We start from the raw sequence: 21,113 nt of genomic DNA on the forward strand, positions 1-21,113 counted from the left end.
GTATGTATGTGGCGGAGAGGTTCTGTTCAAAGATGCAGCTGTAATTGTATATATATAAGTATATGGTACCGTCGAAGAGGCGAAATCAGCTCTTGCCGACCTTTGCACAGTTGATAGATCGACGCAAGGCAACTGTGCAAAGGTCGGCCGTAGCTCGACTTCGTTGTCCGCTGCGGTGGCATGCGGAGCTTTGCGTCGTGCCTTGGCATCTCGTCTCTTGGCTAGTTTGGGTAGATCGGGGGCCGGTGCCGTCGTGCGTAACGTGAGCAGCACTTGCCCCTGCCGTCCTTCGGTCGCGCCGAGCGTGGCGCCCTCGTGGCCGGATGCCGGATGCCGGCTGCATGATCGGATCTCCTCGTCACCCTCATGCAGCTCAATGTTGCTGCGTGCTTCCGGTCTGGAGCAGGGGTCTTTGCCGGTGAAGCAAATACGGAGTAGTACCCGGTAAGATCGCTTTCAGTTTGGATGGATCCGATCCAAAGGATAATAGGATTCCTCCATTTTCAGCGCTCCACGGCAAAGCACTTTCGACGGTTCCCTGGATTTTTACAGATATTCCCGTGTGGGACGAATCTTATCTTTAGGGATTTTTTTTTTGGATAAAAAAAGCTTCTCTGGCTGTAGGATTGCAATTGCTGAAACTTACTTTGTTTACGGAAAAATCTTATACTCCTTTCAATCTAAATTAATTGACTCCACTTTGTTTTAGATATGGATGTACCTAGATGCATTTATTGACTAGATACATCCGTATCTAGAAAAAAGTGAAATCAATTAATTTGGATCGGAGGGCATGAGCTCGAACATCTATTTGAAAAGCACTTTCGATGGTTCGCCGGATTTTCACAGATATTCTTGTGTGGGAGGAATCTGATCTTTAGAGATTTTTCCCAATTAAAGCTTCTCTGGACGTAGGACTGCAGGATTGCAGTCGCCGAAATTTGCTTCGTTTATGGGAAATCTTGTATGAGCTCGAAGGCCTATTTTATAGGGACAAGTTCAATGCATGATGTTCTTGTGAACCGAAGGGGCACTGGAGTTCTAGTTAGTGTCAGACATCATATTTACAAGATTTTTAGATGACCCTAAAGTTAACCTTTTCGACAAGAGATTTGTTGCAAAACATTTTGCATAAAAATTTGAAGCTTACTCTCGCATTTCCTTCTCCACCCTCTCTCTTTTCAACAACTTTGAGAGTAGCTGATCTACCAATTCGTAGGAAGGCAGAGAGATTCTGAGAAGAAAGTAGACAATGAAAAATAAAACCCCCCAAAAAAGGTCAAATAAAGCTCTAGCGAGAACAACTACTCCTGACTAGCAAGCATCATCGCTCTTTCCAAATGTGCCAGCAATATTAGATGACACCGAGTAGATCTACGTACCTTGCTAGCGGGACGATGCCGTAAGTCCATTTAGACATCTTAAGCACTTGCATATTTGTTATGCCCAGGCTTTAGAAATTATTTGGATCCGCCACTGCTTGCTAATCTTGTAAAACTCTTGGATTTTTGAAGTAAAACTCTTAGAAATTATTTTAGAAATTATTCATCTAGGATTGTTGTGAAGATCCTTATTAATTAAGCTCATGTTCTTTGACTTGGAATGCACAGCAGGATGATACTACTATGTAGTATGGCTGATTATCTTGGTCATTTGATAACACGTGACATTGTGGGTAGTAGACAATAGTAACATGCTACAACTTGCATCTGCTTAGAACCGGCCGGTAGAGCATCCGACCATGGGATTGAAGAGGGGATAGACAACTGCCCCTCGACAATGACAAGATGATTACAATGGAGAAAAAGAGAAGAAATAATGAGTTCGTTTTGATGAAAAGAAAGAGGCAAAGCTTGGCCAAGGATAAGCTGAGGTGGTTATTTATTTTGAAAGCGTGGCGAAGGATAAGATGAGGTAAAAATAAATACTGGATATATTTTTGGATGGTGAAAACAGTGTTCAATAGGCAATCGGTGAGTGTTGACTTGCAGAGAAAGGAACAGTAACCTGCGCGAATGTTCCCCTTGACTGTTTCTTGAACGAGACGTAGTAGAAACCGTGGGGTAGTAAACGTACTTCCACCCTTAATCAGACGACCCCAAAATAATCCCCACAGAAACAGATCTGCCGGCCCAGGCGGCTGACTGCCGTCCCCAAAAGCCTCCATAAAACAGCATCCAGTTCCTCCACTCCAGTTCAACCCTCCCCCCTCGTCGTCGTCTCCTCCGACCTCCCCCGCCATGGATCCGGCGCCGCAGTCCCACCCGATCCTCGCCTACGTGCTCTCCCGCATCCCCACGCTCTCCAAGCCCAGGCCCTCCGCCTCCGCCGGCGGCGGCGGCGACTTCGACATCGAGCAGCCGCACCCGCAGACGCCGACCCCGCGCTCGCCCTCGCTCGGCGAGTTCGAGCTGGTCGAGCGGATGCCGGGCCTGCGCCACCCGGCCGTGCTGCACGCCATGTCCCGCGCCGTCGCCGACGTCTCCGCCGCGCGCGCCGCGCTGCAGGACCTCGGCCCGCGCCCCGACCACGAGCTCGTCGACTCCTCCCGCGCCCTCCTCGCCGCCGCCGCCGCCGCCGGCGACGGCGCGCAGCGCATCATCGAGGCCGACCTCGACGCCTGCCGCGCGGTGGTCGAGCTCGACGAGACCCACGACGCCTACGAGGCGCTGCTGCACGAGGCGGAGGCCAGGCTCGAGAAGGTCTACCGCACGGCCATGGAGGGGCGGGACCTCGAGGAGGCCGAGGGCAAGGACGATACAACCTCGGCACCCGATGCGGCGGTGCAGGAGGAGGTCGTCGCCGTGCTGAAGCAGGCCCAGGAGGGCAAGCCGGTCGACTGCGTGCGCCTCGTGGATCGCAATCTGCGCTACCTGCCCGAGGCCTTCGGAAGGATCCAGGGCCTTCGCGTGCTCGACGTCTCGCACAACCAGCTCCAGGTGACAAACCTCTCATCCCCATACTATGTTTAGATCTGTTTATTTAGATCCCATGTAGTACTGTAGTTGTAAGTTACGGTAATCCCGGATGAGCCACGGAAAAAAAAACTTCAGTTCTGGTGTGTTTGTCTAGGATTAGGCATTGTTGTGCGACTGTTTCTGTGCACACCTTAATGTCTTTGGGCCTGAGTCTATGCTTCGAATTCTGTGCTAAATAGTTTGGGTACTGATTTGTCAGTGCAGTATGATAGTTGTGGTTAATTCTGTGTTCCTGGTACGAAGAGTGTGTCTGTATATACTGATTTGGTCACTTAGATTGGTATGAAGGTGGGTGGATGCTATTGTTTTACCAGATGTGCTAGTACAACTTATCCCATGTTTTATGTGTTATAAGGGTGCACTGCTGAAGATGGATTCAGGATCGAAAAAATGTCAGTAGCTGTGCAAGGATGCATCGAAGCGCTATGTATGTTAGTGCTGGTTGCAACAGTCAAGTCTGGTAGGAAGTGGGGCTGGGCATTAGCTTTTATTTGATCATTGATTTGGTTTCGGCTATGCACGCTCTAGTGTTGACCCATCGAGAGTCGCAAGTAGCATGTTGCAATTGTATACAAGTTTCTTATACAAGACAAAATGCCAATTTGGTAGGAGTTACCAAGTTAGGATGTAAGAGTGTGCTATTCTGGTTCCCTGCAGGTCTTGTTTGGGCTGGAAATTTGGAGAATCGTATGCCATAGCTTAGTGAAAATTACTTTTGAGAATTTTGTTACTTCCATATTTCGCCCTTGTATGATATGTTTATACCTGATTTATATGCTTTAAACTTTGCGATCCATAACAGCAGGCACAACCCATGCTAGTTATAAATTGTGATTTTCTTTCTTAGGCTTTAAAATAGTTCAGATTCGTCTGTCAAGTTACAATTACACCTGTGTTATTGGTGTGTCGCTTGTTAGCTATGTATTGTACTGTTGTTCCCTGATTATTGGTGGATCCACTCTGCTTGTAGGTTATTCCAGATGCCATAGGAGCGCTTGAACATCTTGAAGAGCTCCGACTCGCTTCTAATGCCTTGGTTTCTCTTCCTGATACTGTTGGATTACTATCCAGTCTGAAGATTCTAGATGTGTCAACTAACAAGCTGAGAACACTGCCAGACAGCATCTCAAAATGCAGGTAGATACTACTTATGTTCCCCTTGGGTTTTTAAAATTAACATGATTCAAGCGACTGATAATTCACACTCCAGGTCACTGGTTGAGCTCAATGCAAGCTACAATGGGCTCACTTATCTGCCAACAAACATTGGCTTTGAACTGGTTAATCTGCAAAGGCTCTGGGTCCACATGAACAAGCTGCGATCTTTTCCATCATCTATATGTGAGATGCAGTCGCTATACCTCCTGGATGCGCATTTCAATGAACTCTGTGGTCTTCCATCTGCCATAGGGAAACTTTCCAGTCTTGAAATCCTCAACCTGAGCAGCAACTTCAGTGACATGAAGGAGCTCCCTTTCTCATTTGGCGACCTGCTGAACCTGCGTGAGCTCGACCTCAGCAACAACCAAATTCATGCTCTTCCCGACAGTTTTGGCCGCCTCGATAAGCTAGAGAAGCTCAACCTGGAGCAGAACCCTCTGGCCATGCCACCAGCGGAGATCGTGAACCAAGATGTAGATGCGGTGAAAGAATACATGTCAAAGAAGTGGCTTGATGCGTTGCTCGAGGAAGAGGAGAAGAGCATGGCAGCAGCAGAGAGCATGCAAGCGTCGACTCCCAAGGCTTGGCTGGCACGCAGTGTCTCCTGGGTCTCGGATGTTTCCGGGAGTCTTGTTGGCTATGTCAATGGTGGTCAGAACAAGTTGGAGAAAGACGCCATCCTGGACCAGCAGTTCTGAAAGCTCAATTTGCATGTTGATTGAGCAACATGTGTACATACTATAAAACTCTTGACCAAGAAATCATTTTGTGTTCCTGGTGACTCTAAGAGATGCATACACATCCTTCCAAGCCCTGTCCCCGAAGGCAAGCTCAGGTGTTTGTTTTTCCATTTTAACTCCACTTGATGGTCAATTTCTTCGAAGGTTCCTGTTGTGATATTGTCCAATAATATAGCTGAAACTTGTGTGAGGCATACTACTATTTGGTTATTTGCAATGCAAGCTGTGCACTTTGCTTGCCGAAGCGACACGTTACTGCAAAACATATCTTTTTAGCGAAGATGCAACAAAGCTTATACGCTCCGGACTCCGGAGGTCTCTTTTGTGACAGCAGGGTTTTTGCCTCTCTTTTTTTTGCTGCGCACAACGGCATTTAGACGTGTTTGTTGCAGATAATGTGTGATCTGCCATCTGTACAATTGGCACCTGTGCATAGAATATCATTAATCTGGCTTGTAGTCGTTTCATATTAAGAATATTAGGCAATTTACTTAGACTACCCACAATGGGGGTATCATAGCTAGTATCATGCATCACATGCATGTAAAAAGCTGACGTGTCACGTCAATAAATGAAGAAAGAGATGGTAGTAGTATCATAGGTAGATACTGTATCATAGCACGCAGAACGAGAAAAATTAATGTCAAGCCAATCTTGTACACACTTTTGCATTGAGATTCTACAAATCACTAAATATAATTAACTTAAGATACTACTATATGATACTATGCATTGTGAAGATAGTATCACACAGTAGTATCATGTGCATGATACTACTATATGATACTCCCCATTGTGACTAGTCTTATGTTACGTCCTCTTACCAGGATTTAAACGGACCAAGAGTATGTGCTGCATTTTTGCAGGATTTTTTGAAGTCAAAAGAAGGTTTAATCTATACTATAGATGACAGATCTACCGTGGAACCGGAATTCATGTAGAGTGAAAAAATAACTGAACGCAGAGAAAAAGTTCCGAGGAGCTTAATTCTTAGGATTGGAAAGGTATAAGAGGAAACCTATAAAATTGGGATGCCATGTCCATATGAATCCTAAGGGAATAAGAATTCTCTTTGATTGCGTGGAAAGAATTTTTCACGAGGTCTAGCCTAATGCTATGTTCCTACAAATTTACATTATAAAGATTTGTATGGGATATGATTCTATGCATAAATGGCTTTCGAAGAAAAATTTCTGTAGGATACTAATCCTACGTAAATCTTTTGAACATCCTATAAATCAAATCAGCCTTCATTCAGTCATTTCTGATATATCTTGTTGAACAAGAGCAGACAGCCCAACACAAAACCAAAATGGGAAGTCGTTGGATCAAATTCATGACTGCTTAGGGTATCTCCGCAAATGGACGTTGAGCGATCGTTTGCGTCCGCTTTGACCGAAAATGCGTCTGGTACCCTCTCCAGCGGCGCGACGCAAAGTGACCGGGCCGTCCGCAGAGACGCAAAGTGACCGGGCCGTCCGCAGAGACGCAAACCTGCCGCATATTTTGCGGCAGGTTTGCGTCTCTGCGGACGATGCGCAGACGCACAAAGTGTCTGCTCGCGTCTCCACCGGGCCCGCCTGGCAGCGAGTCTGCATCGAGGGCATCGCTTGGGCGGTCAGCGCTTTCGCGTCTGCGCCGCAGCCTTCGCCGTCAATGGCGCGTCTGCCTGTTCTGCGCGCGCACTGGCGGGCGGCGGCTGGGCTTCTGCGCCGCCTTCAATGGTATCGTATCCCGCGCGCCCGCCCTTAAAAGTCCACCGGTCGCGTTCCTCCTTCGCCCACACCTCCACTCGCACCACCACCGCTGCAGCGCCATGGGGAAGAAGAACGACTTCGAGGCCTCCGGCAGCGGCAGCAAGAGGGTGCCGCTCCCCGTCACGCTGGGGAGGCTCATGCACGACAAATGGTTGCCGTGCGAGGCCTGGTCGGGCGTGCAACTGCCTTGCGGCTGGCGGCTCAGCTGCCGCCGGGTGCCCATCCATCCAGTCCCTGCGCGCGAGCCTGATCGGAGCGCGGAGATTCGGCGAAGGAGGCGGTACCTACCGCCGGACCTCCGCGCCGATCCGGCGTACGCCATCGACTCCGATAGTTGGCGTACGTATCTGTTGACCGAGACGGATAAGAGAAGAAGGGCGGACTTCATGGGCGACATGGATTTTCCCTTCGCGGCTGCACCGCCGACTCGTCCACGAAGACAGGAGGCGCCGACGCGTCATCAGCAGGCGCCGACGCGCGCGCAGTACAAGGACGACGACGACCGCGACGACCACGACGACGACGCCTACGACGATGAGGACGACTACATCGAGGCGCTCGCGTACCATAACGAGGAGGTGAAGGACGATAGCGACGACTACGTCGCGGCCGTCTTCCACGAATGGCACAGGCCATGGCGGAGGGCCGCAATTTCGAGTTCCCGGAGAACATGACAGATGACGAGATGGCGAAGCTCGGCGTCCTCGTCTCCGAGAACGACGCGCCTGTGCAGCCGCCGCTGCCCCGCTACGCCACCGGGGCTGTCGGAGGATGAAGCCCTTCGAAAGGCGCTACAGGACTCGGCAGCGCCACAACCGCCGCCGTACAACCCCTGGGCTCCTCCTCCACAGCCGCAGCCCTGGGCGCCTCCTCCATCGCCACCACAGCTGTATCCCTGGGCGCCTCCACCGCCGCCACAGCCGCAACCCTGGGCGCCTCCACCGCCGCCACAGCCGCAGCCCAGGGCACGTCCACCTCCAGCACCGCCGGCGCGCCCGGCGTACGCTCCCCCGGATGGCGACTGGCCGTGGGTGATACCGGAGCTCATCGTGCTCGACAGCGACGAAGAGCAGCAGTAGGCGTTAGGGTTTTTTTTTATGTTTTAACTATGTAAATTATGTTTCATGTTTAAAAAAATGATTCGGCCAAAAAATGCGTCGTGCAGCTGGAGCAACCCCGACGCAGACGGACGCGCGGTCGATTTCGACCATTCCGGCTGACGCAAATGGACGCGCGCGTCGCGCCGCTGATGTCCTTATTCGAAGATGACCGTGGACGGCCGTGCTGTCTCGGCCTGAACTATTCTTCTGCAGAGGCCCACCAAATCCACGATTGCCTATGTATACAGTATACAAGTGCTCGGTTGTCGGTGTAGACCGTAGAGTGTGTCAAAGTTAGCGGCCTGAGGGTATCCTTCGAGACAGGCTGTTATAGGACAAGTTCAAATAACCTATAGGGATGATAAGCTTGATAAGCTCGATGGGATTTCACTAGAGCGCTTGCTGTTCTAGAGGTCAAGAGATTGCAGCGAATGCAAAGCGCCAGTCTTTTAGGAATGCTTCCACTCAGTTGGTTCGATGACAAATTTAAATTTATTACTGCACCGAGTTAAGAAATGCTTGTTGGAATTTCGCCTGTTGAGGCTTGAGTTAACTGATAGATCAATGCCAACCAAATATGCGATGTTGTCGCCACATCGGACCAATCTGATAGTATGCAAAGGCTGCAAATTATATGATCCCGATTCTGGATCCACTACAACCATCAAATTACTCGATGATGGATGTATATAATTCAAAGTGAATGGCATGACAGAGGTTCATATGGGGAATTTTGGTGGTTGATGCTAAGGTCCATATGCTCTTGAGGCTTCAAGGAAAATAGTGAGACGGAAATGGACTTAGGGCATCTCCAGACAATGGCGGACCTAGGAATTTTGGTTTGCCGGGGCAATAATTTTGGGGGACAAATTTGACGCAAAAATGCAAGTCTCCGGCCCTTCCTTCCAATTTTTAAACCTCCTTCGTGAATGCGTAATACCCAAATTTCCTACTAATGTTTGGAGACTCCAGCCACTCGACACAAATGAATATTTTGTGTCTATTTTGTTCTACACCTTGCCGAATAAATGGTTGGTATCATGACATGCAGGGGCACGTACACCCCCTCCTCTCGAATTTTCTTTTATCTAGGGTGCTATTGTTTATTTCATGTTGTCCCCACAATTTGATTTATTCATTCATTTTCCCTTCTGTGAGAATGATTGATCCTGGTGGCTCCTCGCCGGAGCCCTACCCCTTCTTGGCACTCCACCTCCAAAGCCCTAGGACTAGCCACCCACCCTCCTCCTCCGCCTCCGCCTCTCCGGGCAGCGATGGAGTAGCTCCTCCTGCCCACACTGGGGCTCTTTCATCTCGTGTTGTGCCTGGCGACCCAGACAATTCCATGTCGGCGCCAGACACCCACCACCACCTAAGCCCTAGGACTAGCCACCTCCTCTACCCCTGCCTCTCCGGGCAGTGATGGGGTTGCGCCTCATGCCTGGCTCGAAGCTCCCCCGTCGACCGGTTAGGTTCCCGCGGCGCCATGCTCGGTGCCGCACCAAGGGTTCCTATCGGCCAGCACCCCCCCGTGCGCTCGACCTCGACCCTCAAGCCCTCCCATCGCCGTTCACCACTCCGGGTGATTCCTTCATCCAGTTTGTCCTGCAGAACTCCAGCTCTCTGGTATTGCTCCGGTGGCTCTTGGCTCTCCGTTGTTTGCGCCATCGCTGATGCACATTGCGGTCCGCCATGAGCTCCACCATCCTTTATCCTCTTCATTAGTTTCCAGCATGCTCAAGTTTTGGTTAGGATCTGCGTTCGAGAGCTTAGCGGTTTTGAGGTTGGCACCAATGTCTTCCGGCTCATCGTTGCCTCTCCCCGTCTCGCTCGTTTCTGGTCACGCTTGACGGCCTCCGCCATGGCCAGCTCTTGGTGCTGTTCTCTGTGTCGTGCGTTGTGGATGCTTTGACCGGTCCTGGGCTGCTTCTTTGGTCTCTGCCTGGTCCCGTGAGCCCGGTGACGTGCTCCTCTTTCTCTGGGGGTTCTGGGCCGCCTGCCATCTCGTCGTTGAAAGGACACGGATGTCGCCTAGAGGGGGGGGGGGGGGGGGTGAATAGGCGATTTAAAACTTTTACGAGATGGGCTTAACAAATGCGGAATAAAACTAGCGTTTACTTTGTCAAGCCCAAAGCCTATATACTATTGTTCACCTATGTGCACCAACAACTTATTCTAAGCAATGGTTCACCTATGTGCACCAACAACTTATGCTAAGCAATACAAGCAAGTATGTGATAGCAAGATATATATAACTTCAAGCAAGATGGCTATCACAAGGTAAAGTGCATAAGTAAAGAGCTCGGGTATAGAGATAACCGAGGCACGCGGGAGACGATGATTTATCCCGGAGTTCACACTCTTGCGAGTGCTAATCTCCGGTGGAGAGGTGCGGTTGCTTAGTGCTCCCGAACGCCACAAGAGGCTCACCTTGAGGTGTGGTTGCTCGATGCACACCAACTCCACAAAGGCCTCACCCCAAGATGCGGTACTCACACCACACACCGAACGCCACGAAGGCGCCTCACCTAAATCTCCGGTGACCCTCGCCACAAAGGCCTAGGTCACGGTTCCACTAAGGGATTTCCTTCGAGGCGAAAACCGGGCCTTACACAAAGATTGGGGCACACATCCACAACTTAATTGGAGGCTCCCAACAAACCGCCACAAAGGCCTACAATCCGTCTAGGGTTCCAAGAACCCAAGAGTAACAACCTTCTTGCTTTCACCACCACGAATCACCGTGGAGAACTCAAACCGATGCACCAAATGCAATGGCAAGAACACCACAAGATGCTCAAGTCCTTCTCTCTCAAATTCCAACAAAGCTACAAAAGCTATTGGGGGAATAGGAGAGGAAGAACAAAGAGGAGAACACAAAATTCTCCAAGATCTAGATCCCAAAGATTCACTCACAAAGAGATGATTTGGTTTGTTCAAAGTGTGGATCTAGATCTCCTCTCTCTTTTCCCTCAAAATGGGGCAAGAATCATGGAGGGATAGAGAGAAAGGGCAAGCTTCTCAAGAACAACAATGGAGGAGAGAGAGAGTAGAAGAAGCAACAGCCCAAGGAGGAAGAAGGGGGGTATTTATACCCCCCAAGAAAATCGAGCCGTTGGGCAAAACCAGGGTCGGATAATCCGGCCTAAGTAAGGGCCGGATAATCCCCCCCCCCCCCCCCCCCGGATAATCCGGCCTCTGGGACAAAACCTGGTCAAAATCCGGGCAAATGTCCGGCCCCTATACTGAGCAGCAAGTCCTGAGGTCCTTAGCCGATTTCGAGGGGGCCGGATATTTCGGAAATATCCGGGCCGGAGATATTTCCGAAATATCCGGCCTAAGCAAACTGCAGAAACACCAAAACTAAAACGGGCATAACTTTTGCATCCGGACTCCGATTTCGATGATCTTGGGCTCGTTGAAATCACAACAACGAGCTCTACAACAATATGCATAGAAACATCATAGTCCAGCAAAGGAGGATAGAAACAAATGATGAAAGGTTTAACCTATCTCAAAAAGACATACCGGTAAAACCTCCAATCTTGAAAATGCAACAAGTTGCCCATGGAAAAACCATTCTCAATGAACTAGAGCTTGTCATGAGAATAAGCACAAGCTCTAAAACATCACATGGATAATATCCAAATAAAACCAAGTAAGATGATGAACCAAACTCGAAAACGCAACAAGTGATCTATGCGAAATCCGTTTTCGATGAACTAGAGCTTGTCATGAGAATAAGCACAAGCTCTAAAACATCACATGGATAAGGTCCAAATAACAACCAAGAAAGATGATGCAAGGATGCAAAGGTTTGAGCTCTCTCCGAACGATACGATCGAGATACTCACTCGAGAGCCCTCTTGATAGTACGGCAACTAAACTATAAACCGGTCTCCAACTACACTATGAGACCGGTGAGAAAGAAACCCTATCAAGAGCAAACCTTATACTTGCGCATTCCACTTGAGCTCGATGACGACGATCTTGACCTCAACAAGATGGAACGCCTTTCTTGCTTGTGCTTGCTTGACGAAGTCTTGTGGATTGCTCCCCCATAATCCACCATGGGAGAGCTTCTTCTTCGGCGCATCTTCACATAACCATGACCACCATGTGGATGGCAAGACTCAAGCAAAGGATCTCTTCGAGATGGCTCATCTTGAACTTGCACTTCATTTCTCCATTCTTCATCATATTGATGTCTTGAAGTAACTTGAGGGCTCACTTCATCTTCATCTTCAAGACATACTTGACACTTGATATCCTTCATCAATTTCTTCTTATTGCAACCTTGAAGCCAACAAATGGTTCAAGAACTGCCTATGGACAACTCCTACAAATATAACTCAATGCAAACCTTAGTCCATAGGGATTGTCATTAATTACCAAAACCACACATGGGGGCTCCATGCACTTTCAATCTCCCCCATTTTTGTAATTGATGACAATCTCTTTGAGAGGGTTTATATAAGGAATTTAAGTAACAAATAAGTTGAATATATAGAGCAAACTCCCCCATAATATATGCATGTGTGAATGATCTTGACTTTCATTGCATATATTGGCATTCAAAGCCTAGTGGAGTTTCCTCTAAATATTCAACTATGCAAAGCAACAAGATGCAATGCAATAAAGGCACATGCTTAAGCACAAAGCAAAGACATAACCAAATTCCCTTAAACCCTCCAAACTTCTCCCCCATTGGCACCAATTGCCGAAATGGGTGAAAAAATTTAGAAGGCCAATATAGTGAGAGTTCCTCCATAGCGTGTGCATTTCTCATAATTTGAGTGGAATCAAATGCACATATCCAATGACGAATATTCGGAAGGAATCACACTATAGATAGGATCAAAGATTGCAAAAAGATAACAAAGTCAAGAAGCTTCAACAAATGAAGCAAGCAACCAAATGAACCACAAGGAAGATACCAAAAGAAAGATAGATATTATGATAAGATCAAGAAGATTGCTCTAAATAATATGAGGAAGCTCCCCAAGGTTTGTGCACAAAACTAGACAATTTGCATTGGAGTATAAAGTGCTCAAACATGGAATCATCACTCCCATGATATCATTCAAAAACAAAAGATACCAAGTGAATCAAACTCTAATGATCACCACAAGATAGTGTTCTAAATCAAATGAGGAAGCTCCCCAAGGTACATGCATAAAATAAAATGTTGCATTTGAATACAATATGCATAACATGGAATCCTCACTCCCTCATTACCATTTAAAACACAAACATTTGCAATAGATCATAGATAGAAAATTAAGCTTACCACTTGCAACAAACAAATGGTTGAGCAACAAGTAAGAGGCACCATAATAAAAGGCTCAACCAAGAGGATATGTGAAAGGCATGATAAAGCATATTATAAGACTATTACAAGGATGAGCAAAAAGCATCATCATAGTCTTCAATGAATTATATTGCTTAGCATGACCAATCAACACGCAACAAATAAATAAGATATCGAATGGAGATGTATCATCTCTTATGTGTATAAGTTTCTCTAAGTGAGCAATATCACAAAGATATTTATCCACAAAGAAACATGCACACACAAAATAGATACACAAGAAATATAGCATGATATCCAAGAAAAAGTCATGCAATATACCAATAAGAATTTTTGCTTAATAGCATGGCCAAAGGCTCAATTTTATCTTATTGTACATTCATGAACTTCAACCATAAACAACTAAAATACATCACAAATATCAACAAGGGATAGAAGATAGTTGGGATGCATTTGAGAAAGGCAACAAGTATCACAAACGGGGATACTAAAAGAAATAACTCAATTTGCACTTTCATCGATATTGCACATGTGAGAGGCTTGAGGAATTGATATGCAATAAAATTGCTAGATAGGCATAGATGGGATGGGTGAATCATGATCATGATTTTATATACTTCCCAACATATGTGCTCATCTCAAACTACTCACATTCGCAATAAAGAGATTTCGTTAAGATTTTAGCAAGAAGCACAACATTTGCAAATCAAGAGATTCATGCCAAGATGCAACCACATGGTTGGATGCTAGAAAAATATGCATGAGAAGATACTTGTTACCGAGATAGCATTGGTGAGGATGTAGTAGATATGTGTTCGTTGACCATCCTAGCTTGCCTCAAGTTACCATTGAGTCACCACTTCTCCCCAAGAGTGAGACAAGCATCCAATGCATATCCATTGTACCTAACACAAAGGTAAGTACAAAAAGGTCCCCAAACTAATTGGGTTCAAAGTAGTTAGACACACTACAACATATAGGACAAACTCCACAATTCTATGTGCATATAGATATGAAATTGAATTTCATGCACATCTTAGCCAAATTAGGATTTGATGGAGTTTACCCTATATATTGGATCAAAGAAAGTGACACATGCCATAAGATATACATATATTAAATATGCATGCACAATACTTTCAAGAACCAAAGGAAAATACAATTTGGACAAAACACCAAATAAACCAAGAGACAATGGTTGTCCAAATTATATCAAAGAATCAAATCAACACAAGATTGACTCCAAAGACTTATCTCATTATAAGAAGCTAATTAAACCTAAACACAAAGGAATGAGATAATGAACTCCCCAAGAGAGCAAGGTTCCAACAAATAAACCAAACACTCGAAACTTTTTATGATGGCACAAAGTACCAAAAAGAAAATTTTATGTCTCCCAAAACAAATTTTTTTGATAAAGATCAAGAGATGTTAAGCATTCTAATAATATAGAAGAGCTCCCCCAAGTTTGGTGCATTATCTAGGATTTTTTTATATGAATACAAAATGCACAAAACTAGGATCATCACGCTACCTATATCTTCTAACAATGTTAAGAAAGTTAGAATAGACAACTTAGATCCATAAGATGCAAGGAAGACACATGGGAGTCAAAGCACAACAAATTCATGGCAATAAATAAGACAATTTAAACACAAGAGCCAATGTAAATATGATCAATAAATTTCTACCTCATAATAGATTGCCAATTATCCTAGGACACAAGGTATTAGGAAATATTTCCCGGTGGTAGTTTGTAAGTATATGTAAGATCATATCTACACCAAATAAAGCATATGGTAAAAGATAAGAGTTAACCATCATGCAAAGAGAGTTTCTTGATAGCTTCAATTAGTCATACCATCATGCAAAGCAATTAATAGTATTCATACCAACATGCAAAGCAATTAATAGTATTCATACCAACATGCAAAGCAATTAATAGTATTCATACCAACATGCAAAGCAATTAATAGTATTCATACCAACATGCAAAGCAATTAATAGTATGACTTGAAGCATATGGTTTTCCAAAAATGTATTGAGAGACACATTGTGAAAAACCATGCTAAGGACCACTTTCACAAATAAGATCCACAAATATATTAGCAATGAAGCCATTTAAGCAAATTGGAACTTGTTTGAGAAAACATGTCACATATGAGAGATAATTTACAATATCAATTCTATGTGACACAACCTCAAATGTTCACATTTCCTAGGCTTGTAATATGCACAAAGCTTATTACTCCCCCATAATGTGATAAGGAATTTATTTTCACAAGAGGCAAATAAGATCCAACTAGAGATATTAATGAACATTAGAATTTGAATTTCTCATGAAGATGACATACCACATAGAGACTAGATAATCTTGCAATATCAATTCTAAGTGATATTCCTCATGTACACACATTGTTAGGATTATGAAATTTCTAAAGGCATATCACTCCCCCAAAATGTTATAGTCCATTAATCTCTCATAAGAGCCATATAAGATACAACAAGATGCAAAGAGGCTCCAACACAAGCACAAATACATGGTGTGCAACCTAACATACATAGACTTGATTTCTCAAGAAAAACAAGTAGGATGCACAACATATACAAACACATGTTATGAACAAAACTAACACATGCAAAGGGGCGAGTAACTTTCAATATAAATGAGTTGAGCACATGTTACCGCAAGGAGGAACATTGGGTGTATGATAGAAGTAAGATAACCAAAAGACTTGGCTTGAGATAGTATAAATGATGAAGATCCCTTAATTCTTCATGATGTAGCCAAGTCTCCAATGCCCTCCAACAAGCACCTGTTGATCAAGTTTTGGATTGTTGGTCCCCAACTAAGTTGGGTCCTAAGAGGTTAGTCACAATAGGCTTGGCAACCCAAATGGTTCTTTTCTTGACACCACTTTGAGCACCAACATATTTGGCAAACACATTGCCACCCTCATCCTTACGAAGAGAATAAACATCATCAATGGAGATAGAGTTGGATGAGGTACCAATAGTGCAAAAAGAGGAGATGTGGCCCTTCTCACGGCATATGTAGCAAGTTCTTTTCCTCTCCTTCTTCTCACTAGATTTCTCCACAATGGGAGCATTGGCTTGATTCTTCTTGGGAAGTGGAATTTCTTCAACTTGAGGTTGAATATGAGTTTGAGCTTGAGGCCACTTCCCTTTTTGCTTCTTCTTCAAAGGGCAAGATCTAACATGGTGCCCTTCAATTTTGCACTTGAAGCAAACAATCTTGGCCGGGTCTTTGACTTGTACTTGGCCCTTCTTGTTGTTGTTGTTGTTGTTGTTGAACTTGTTCTTGTTGTTGGATTTGAATCCAAGTCCACTCTTGTCATTGGGGGATTGTTGCACACTTAACATCGTGTCAAGTTTGCATTTCCCTTCATGACTCTTTACCAAGTCATTCTTCAAAGAAGTGACTTGAGCCTTGAGCTCTTTGATTTCCTCTACATGGTTAGTAACAACACAAGTACTAGAGGAAGTAGAACCTTCATTGTTAGAGCAAGAAGGCAAGCAAGATAATTCATCACAAGATTTAGCAATATTATGAGTGGATGAATTACTAGGACTAGCACATGGCAATATAACATTTTGAGTAGTAGTGCTAGTACCCACATGAGGCTCACAAGGTGTTGCCTTAGATATGATAGCCTCATGAGCTAACTTTAACCTATCATGAGAGGCTAGAAGATCCTCATGGGAGCTAGCAAGCTTTCCATGATTTTCTTCCAATTTCCCATACTTGCTACTTAGCAAATCAAGTTGAGCCCTTAGCTCAACATTCTCCTTCAAGATAGATGCTTCACAAGAAGTAGAGTTAGTAGCACAAGCATCATCACAAGACATATCAAGAAGAGAGGGTAACATAGCATGCTCTTTTAAATATGAAGCTTGTAGTTGCTCATATGACTTGGTGAGGATAGAGTGTTCGCTCTCCAAGGCCTTGTGGGCCTTGTCTAGATCATCTAGATCCTTAACAAGTTTATCATGACCAACACCAACTTTGGACTTTTCATTTTTAAGCAATTTTAATTTAGCTTTAGCATGGTCTCTTTCTTTAGTGAGTTTAGCAAATATTTCATTTTGAGACACCTCAAGGGTTTCAAGTTGCTCCTCTAGAGAGGCTACGGTATCTTGTTCTTCTTCAAGATCATTCTTTAAGGATGCTACATCATTGGCATACTCTCGTTCAAGAGCACCCTTTTTATCAATGGTGTTCTCATGCATCCAAATAAGTTTTTGGCTCTCAATAGCGGTAGTCAAGATTTCAAAGAAGTGAGTGCTAGCAATTTTATTTTTGCAAATAACCTTGAATACGCTCTCACCCTTATCACGTAGAGAGACAACCCAATCCTCTTCTTCATATTCATATTCATCCTCATCCTTATCACCACGAGACATATTAGGTTCCATGGTAGGAGGTACCGTGGAACCCTTGGCCATAAGGCATATATGAGGACCGTGAGATAAAGATGAGGAGTTACTTGAGGCTCCTTTCAAGATCTTGTCTTGACTAATAGAATCCTTGGTTTCCTCTACATTGTTAGACACACAACAACTAGAGGAAATAGAATCATTTTTATCATGGCCACAAGACAATGCAAGCATATCATCATTAGATTTTTTCAAGCAACTTACACATGATATGCAAGGACTATCAACACAAGCATGTAAATCATTTCTAGTGCTAGATGTGTTTGAGTCCGTAGATGAAACATTGCAATGAGATAGAGATGAAGAATCATTAATAGAAAGCTCAAAATCAACATTGAAATTTTCATCACCACTCACCATATCATTACCTTGTGTCTTGCCACACATTGGTGAAGTGGAAGAAGATGAGACCTCATCACGGCCGGAAGTGGAAGCAATACAATCATCCTTAATAATATTGGACACATCATATTTATCTTGAATCTTTGTCCATAACTCATGAGCGCTCCAAAAAGGCAAGTATGGAAAAAGACCTACATCTCTCAAAGCATTCATAAGAACATAAGAAGCTTGAGAATTGAGATATAAATTTTTCTCATCCTCTAACGATAGATTTTGTGAATCCATAGGAGGAGAAAAACCTATATCTACAATTTTCTCCATATGAGGGTCAATGTCCCGAAAATGACTAAGCATACAAATTTTCCAAACATCATAATTTGTGCCATCTAATATAAGAGTGTTATCGTGCACTAATCCTATAGCCGACATCTTTACTCTCAAGGCGGTGAAGCCTAAGAATGAGAGACCTTGCTCTGATACCAATTGAAAGGACACGGATGTCGCCTAGAGGGGGGGGGGGGGTGAATAGGCGATTTAAAACTTTTACGAGATGGGCTTAACAAATGCGGAATAAAACTAGCGTTTACTTTGTCAAGCCCAAAGCCTATATACTATTGTTCACCTATGTGCACCAACAACTTATTCTAAGCAATGGTTCACCTATGTGCACCAACAACTTATGCTAAGCAATACAAGCAAGTATGTGATAGCAAGATATATATAACTTCAAGCACGATGGCTATCACAAGGTAAAGTGCATAAGTAAAGAGCTCGGGTATAGAGATAACCGAGGCACGCGGGAGACGATGATTTATCCCGGAGTTCACACTCTTGCGAGTGCTAATCTCCGGTGGAGAGGTGCGGTTGCTTAGTGCTCCCGAACGCCACAAGAGGCTCACCTTGAGGTGTGGTTGCTCGATGCACACCAACGCCACAAAGGCCTCACCCCAAGATGCGGTACTCACACCACACACCGAACGCCACGAAGGCGCCTCACCTAAATCTCCGGTGACCCTCGCCACAAAGGCCTAGGTCACGGTTCCACTAAGGGATTTCCTTCGAGGCGGAAACCGGGCCTTACACAAAGATTGGGGCACACATCCACAACTTAATTGGAGGCTCCCAACAAACCGCCACAAAGGCCTAGAATCCGTCTAGGGTTCCAAGAACCCAAGAGTAACAACCTTCTTGCTTTCACCACCACGAATCACCGTGGAGAACTCAAACCGATGCACCAAATGCAATGGCAAGAACACCACAAAGATGCTCAAGTCCTTCTCTCTCAAATTCCAACAAAGCTACAAAAGCTATTGGGGGAATAGGAGAGGAAGAACAAAGAGGAGAACACAAAATTCTCCAAGATCTAGATCCCAAAGATTCACTCACAAAGAGATGATTTGGTTTGTTCAAAGTGTGGATCTAGATCTCCTCTCTCTTTTCCCTCAAAATGGGGCAAGAATCATGGAGGGATAGAGAGAAAGGGCAAGCTTCTCAAGAACAACAATGGAGGAGAGAGAGAGTAGAAGAAGCAACAGCCCAAGGAGGAAGAAGGGGGGTATTTATACCCCCCAAGAAAATCGAGCCGTTGGGCAAAACCAGGGCCGGATAATCCGGCCTAAGTAAGGGCCGGATAATCCGCCCCCCCCCCCCCGGATAATCCGGCCTCTGGGACAAAACCTGGTCAAAATCCGGGCAAATGTCCGGCCCCTATACTGAGCAGCAATTCCTGAGGTCCTTAGCCGATTTCGAGGGGGCCGGATATTTCCGAAATATCCGGCCCGGATATTTCCGAAATATCCGGCCCGGATATTTCCGAAATATCCGGCCTAAGCAAACTGCAGAAACACCAAAACTAAAACGGGCATAACTTTTGCATCCGGACTCCGATTTCGATCATCTTGGGCTCGTTGAAATCACAACAACGAGCTCTACAACAATATGCATAGAAACATCATAGTCCAGCAAAGGAGGATAGAAACAAATGATGAAAGGTTTGACCTATCTCAAAAAGACATACCGGTAAAACCTCCAATCTTGAAAATGCAACAAGTTGCCCATGGAAAAACCATTCTCAATGAACTAGAGCTTGTCATGAGAATAAGCACAAGCTCTAAAACATCACATGGATAATATCCAAATAAAACCAAGTAAGATGATGAACCAAACTCGAAAATGCAACAAGTGATCTATGCGAAATCCGTTTTCGATGAACTAGAGCTTGTCATGAGAATAAGCACAAGCTCTAAAACATCACATGGATAAGGTCCAAATAACAACCAAGAAAGATGATGCAAGGATGCAAAGGTTTGAGCTCTCTCCGAACGATACGATCGAGATACTCACTCGAGAGCCCTCTTGATAGTACGGCAACTAAACTATAAACCGGTCTCCAACTACACTATGAGACCGGTGAGAAAGAAACCCTATCAAGAGCAAACCTTATACTTGCGCATTCCACTTGAGCTCGATGACGACGATCTTGACCTCAACAAGATGGAACGCCTTTCTTGCTTGTGCTTGCTTGACGAAGTCTTGTGGATTGCTCCCCCATAATCCACCATGGGAGAGCTTCTTCTTCGGCGCATCTTCACATAACCATGACCACCATGTGGATGGCAAGACTCAAGCAAAGGATCTCTTCGAGATGGCTCATCTTGAACTTGCACTTCATTTCTCCATTCTTCATCATATTGATGTCTTGAAGTAACTTGAGGGCTCACTTCATCTTCATCTTCAAGACATACTTGACACTTGATATCCTTCATCAATTTCTTCTTATTGCAACCTTGAAGCCAACAAATGGTTCAAGAATTGCCTATGGACAACTCCTACAAATATAACTCAATGCAAACCTTAGTCCATAGGGATTGTCATTAATTACCAAAACCACACATGGGGGCTCCATGCACTTTCAGTCGTGTAGTGGGCCGTCTGGTTTTGCTCAGCCTGCTCTGCCCCCACCCAGTGGAAGCGGATCCGTTGACCCTGTGCTTCCTGCCCTAGACACCGCTCTTCCAACCAAACCTAAATGACTAGCCCCTACCTCTTCCTCTTCTCCCCTGGCATCTTGCATGTGCCCGCCTGTCAGCTGCCCTGGCCAGTACACCCATTCCGTGACCCAACCTCTCCCCCTCCCTTGCCTCGGCTGGCGCCCTCCTCTCGCGGCGGATCCTCTCCTATCCACTTTCCCCTTTCGTGGTCCCTGCCTCGGTTCGACCCCCTTTCCCCTTTGGCCCCCCTCCATCCTCCTATTCTCAGGTCGCGGC

The 21,113-nt window shown here is 45.3% G+C and overlaps 1 protein-coding gene across 1 annotated transcript; it reads left to right on the top strand.

Moving 5' to 3' along the window:
* Positions 1–2,130: 2,130 nt before the first annotated feature.
* LOC127335256 (plant intracellular Ras-group-related LRR protein 3) lies at positions 2,131–5,123 on the top strand. Its single transcript, XM_051361872.2, has 3 exons — positions 2,131–2,939; positions 3,949–4,115; positions 4,189–5,123. Exons 1-3 carry the CDS (start codon positions 2,241–2,243, stop codon positions 4,835–4,837), a joined length of 1,515 nt encoding a protein of 504 aa, XP_051217832.1. The 5' UTR covers positions 2,131–2,240; the 3' UTR covers positions 4,838–5,123.
* The last annotated feature ends 15,990 nt before the right edge of the window (positions 5,124–21,113 follow it).

Source organism: Lolium perenne, chromosome 2 (assembly GCF_019359855.2).
Source record: "Lolium perenne isolate Kyuss_39 chromosome 2, Kyuss_2.0, whole genome shotgun sequence".
NCBI lineage: Eukaryota > Viridiplantae > Streptophyta > Magnoliopsida > Poales > Poaceae > Lolium > Lolium perenne.